At 33.2% G+C, this 4,301-nt stretch overlaps 1 protein-coding gene across 2 annotated transcripts in view; it reads left to right on the top strand.

Annotated features, from left to right (window-relative positions):
• DMD (dystrophin) overlaps nt 1–4,301 on the top strand; it is a 2,089,898-nt gene that overhangs the window by 1,565,153 nt on the left and 520,444 nt on the right. For both annotated transcript variants that reach the window (XM_011378471.2, XM_011378473.2), the window contains exon 54: nt 2,973–3,127. In XM_011378471.2, the coding sequence (XP_011376773.1) occupies nt 2,973–3,127 (155 nt within the window). The remainder of the gene's footprint in view (nt 1–2,972; nt 3,128–4,301) is intronic.

Here is a 4,301-nt window from a genome sequence, read left to right as displayed (position 1 = left end):
TTTAGGTATTTTTTTATGATCTATAGATGAGAACCAAAGAGTATATCCTCTTATATCTAGACTTTTCAGATAACAACCAATGAGTGAGGGGTGGTTTCCAAGATTATCTTTCTTATATAAAGTAAGCAATTTTATTATTTATTAAAATTTTAATTTATATTTTATATTTCTGAATCTCTACACATATGCTCTGATGTTGGTTCATCTTAAGTATTTTGTTAACAATTGCATTCTTCTTTAAAAGTAATTACCTTGGGAAAAGTTAACCAAGTCATTGGTCTAAGTTTTGTGGATTCTTATGTTATCAATTACCCAATTAGAGATTTAATAGATGATAGATAATAAGCTCTTTTTTAAAAATGCAAATACTATTCTCTGGATAATAAGGGCCTGTTGGTCTTTATATCTTAGTATATATTACTTTTAACACTGTAGGTTCAGTTTAAGTGAGGAGGGGTAATTTTGTACCATGAGAAAAACAAACTTTAACCTAGTGTATTTGAAGATCTAATTGGCTTCATTAAGTGACTCATGAATCTGGCAGCATCCTATCTAGCAACTAGAAGCGTACTTGGAGGACTTGTACAAAATGGAAGGTTTTTTATATGAAGAAGGGTGAGGCAAGTGAGCTATTAAAAAATAAAATAAGGAATGATTTTTAGAACAGGGCATCTTCTTTGCGGGGAGGGAGGGAACAAGCAAGGTTTTTATCACACGGGTTGACTCTTCTTTCTAAGGTTGATAGAGGAGGCAGGGGAGCAGTGGAGAGGGCCCACATGACAAATGACCTCATTGGTGTTGACCAGAAAATTTCAGACTGGTTGATTAAGACTATGTTTCTGGAAGAGATTGAAACTGCAATTAGATCAGGTATTAAATCTAGTTTGGTATCATAGGCTTTAGCACAAATGACACCATTTGGGGCCTGTGTTTTTTAACATTACTCTAGGAAATTTTTAGAAAGGGAAAGCCTTCGGGGTGTGCATTTGGCCTCAGAAAAGCTTTTGAATAGTGTAAGGATCAGAAAAGTGGAAAATGGGAGCTGTAGGGCTTGATAAAAGAAGAATATAAGGAGAGGCAAGCATTCGAAAAGGATAACTTTTAATTGTTTTGTCGTACAGCAACACTCTGTACCTTTAAAAACTCTGTTTGCTTTCACAGCAAAAATTAGTGATATTGACTTTAGCTGCTCAGTACTAGTTTGGTATCTGGATCTATTTGCTCTATGTAATAAATGCAATGATTTTGTTTGATTCTAGAACAAGATGTTCTGCTTAACTGGGAAATGCCAGATTATATGCAGTTTATACATTTTGAAGGAACAGGAGTCCACCCAAACATACTGAAACTATGTGAAAAGCAGTAGTGTTTGATTTGTATTACTATATAAATATTATACTAACATAAAAAAACAAATATTAAAACAAAGATGATTACTCTTTTTAGAAACATTAATTATTTTCAATTTCCTCTATTGCCCTTCTAGTTCATGACTATGTATTCCTACAGATTTAAGCAATACAGTACAGATAGAAATTATATTCTGTTCTTTTATTATGATTTTTGTGCACATTTACTACATAGACCATTGGGTTGATATATTATTTCAACATCCTCTCATTAAATATTGAAATCGTTTCTCATTTTTTTTCTAACTTAGTTAATAGAGATCTTTATTCCTACAATGTAGTTCTCTTCTTTTAATTTTTTATCATGACAAAATACCAAAAGTGAATTTTGGGTGAATGAGAGTAAGCATATGTATGTCACTGATATCTATTGCCAAATCATCCAATAGATACTCTTCCCAGTAAGTAGTACATGAATGTGCTAACTTTATCAGTCTTTCCAGCTTTGGTTTTTATTTTTTATAAATTTAATTGATGTCAAATTATGCCATCTTGATTTAGTGCTCTATTTTTAAAATTTTTTGGAAATTAATATTATCTTTTTTTATAAAAACTTTTTATTTTCTCTCTCTTATTTGAATTGCCCCTTCCTATTCCTTTGGCCATTTACCAATGGCTTCACTCGCTATGTTGGATTTAATGTAGCTATCTTAGCAATTTAATATTATCTTAATACTTAGAAGCCTTCTCCCTGCACTTGAAGTGATGCTTAATAAAAAATTGGAGTTAATATGCTTCCAGATAAACTTTTCATTGATTTCTTTCTTTCTTTGATATATGATACCTCAAGTGATGAAATACATAGTTTGATAATGCTCAATTGCCAAAGACAAAGGAGAAAACATAGGTAATTTGGTTCAGCAAGATTGTTATATATGAAATTTTATTCTAATTTTAAAATAGGATATTTTTAAAGGGATGTGAACAAACTGATACTTCAAAAAAGTTTATAAGTAGAATAACAGCACTGTTCCTTTGGTGTTCATTTTCTGTATGCAGCTTTAGTTGAATGCCAGTAGATGGCACTAATTACATAAACAATTCAACAAGTTAATGAAGAGGGGAAAAATACATGTGATTGTTTTCTGTTCAAAGTTGGTATATGTCATAGGCTCAACAATTATATGGGATCCTATTTTTATAATTTGTTCTCTCCCATGATTAAAAAAAAAAATGGTTAAGCCTAGTTTGTTTCCAATTAATTGCTACTAAATTGAAATACCTGATACTGGTTCTTGCTCAAGATGCTACATTTGAAAAGTTTTCTCACGAAAAGTGCATTGGCTTATACTGTCATGATTGACTAAATCACATGGTAGGTTAAAAGCAATCATGTAGACATGTTCCGACCACAGGATTCAGGAGCTATTTATGAAGCATTTTAAGGTTTAATCTTTATGCACCTTTGTACAAGGTTTTTTTTTCATTTTTATAACGAACATGTTTTATAAATGTATTATAATTTGAATAAATAAATAAATTTTAGAGGGAAAAAAAAGAAACTCCAACTAGAAATTTCAGAGACATCTTGACATTCATTCTCTTTCCCACATGCATCTATAGCAGTTGGCCAAAGACCTCCGCCAGTGGCAGATAAATGTAGATGTGGCAAATGACTTGGCAATGAAACTTCTCCGGGATTATTCTGCAGACGATACCAGGAAAGTACACATGATAACGGAGAACATCAATGCCTCTTGGGCAAGCATTCACAAAAGGTACGAACTACATTATTTCTAAAACTACTGTTGGCTATAATGATGGGGTGGCGATGCTGGGTGGACAATGCGGATATGTTCTCCCAGTTCTGCTAAACTGGAGCATGGGAGGATCCAAGATGACAAATGCTAACTAAACTCACAGGTTTGCCTAAATCCTCTTATTTTAAAGATGAGGGACTTGAAGACTGGTGAAATTACATGATTTGCCCACAGTTACAAAGGTAGTAACAGAACTAAGAGATTAGACAAAACCAAAATACTGATTTCTAGCTAAAAGAATCATTTATCAGTCTGCTTTGAGAACTCTACCCAAAGAAATATTGTTCTGTTTTATTATTATAAATGCTGTGCCATCCTTAATCTGACAAGAAAGTCACTTTGAGCTTCATGATGGAGTTATTGCTATCCATGATGCCATCACTGTATCTCGCTCCATGCGTCCAATGGGAAAATCTATGTAGTGTAACATGATCCATAACTTCACTCCTCCTTTTATATTCATAGAAATTAACAGCTCTTACAGAAATGATCTCCTCAAACTAGGTCCTGTCTCCTTCTCTACTCTCTTAACCCCTTGTGCTTTCCTTTCGTTAGCATTTATCCTAATTATAAATAAAAACATGAATTATGTAACTAATTGCTTAATGTTTGTTCTTTGCATTGGTCTAAACTCCCTGAGGATATAGGCAACCATTCTTATATGATAGATCCTGAGGTACTATACCAGGTGATAGAATAGGGAGCTGGTAAATATTTCTTGAACGATGACTCTCTTTGCATAATGTAGAGTTACTTTATCCATGCAGTGATAAGGTACGTATTATTGGGTACTCATTTTTAGTTCTGTAAGAAAACAGGGGCAAAAATAGTACCTGTACAATGACGAAGAAGACCAGTGAAAGGTAAATGAGTTCCAGAAGATGACATAAATTACTGAAGAGGTCAGTTAGGTGGCCTTTATTAGGAGGAAAAGGACACCAACAAGGGAACAAGAAACAGATTTTGAACTAAGAACAGAAATTTAGAAGTAATGAAAATTGAAAATTACAAGTATATGGAAATTGAGAGACCAAATAAATCTTGAAATTGAGTTAGAGATTGAAAAGTAGAAACTCCTGTGAAACTGAATTTACACTGGTAACCCTGGGGGAATAGGGCCGCTCTAGTCCTG

This window comes from Pteropus vampyrus, unplaced genomic scaffold (genome assembly GCF_000151845.1).
Source record: "Pteropus vampyrus isolate Shadow unplaced genomic scaffold, Pvam_2.0 Scaffold340, whole genome shotgun sequence".
Taxonomy (NCBI): domain Eukaryota; kingdom Metazoa; phylum Chordata; class Mammalia; order Chiroptera; family Pteropodidae; genus Pteropus; species Pteropus vampyrus.
The sequence above is the reverse complement of the archived record's forward strand: the minus strand, read 5'-3'. Positions and strand labels throughout refer to the sequence as shown.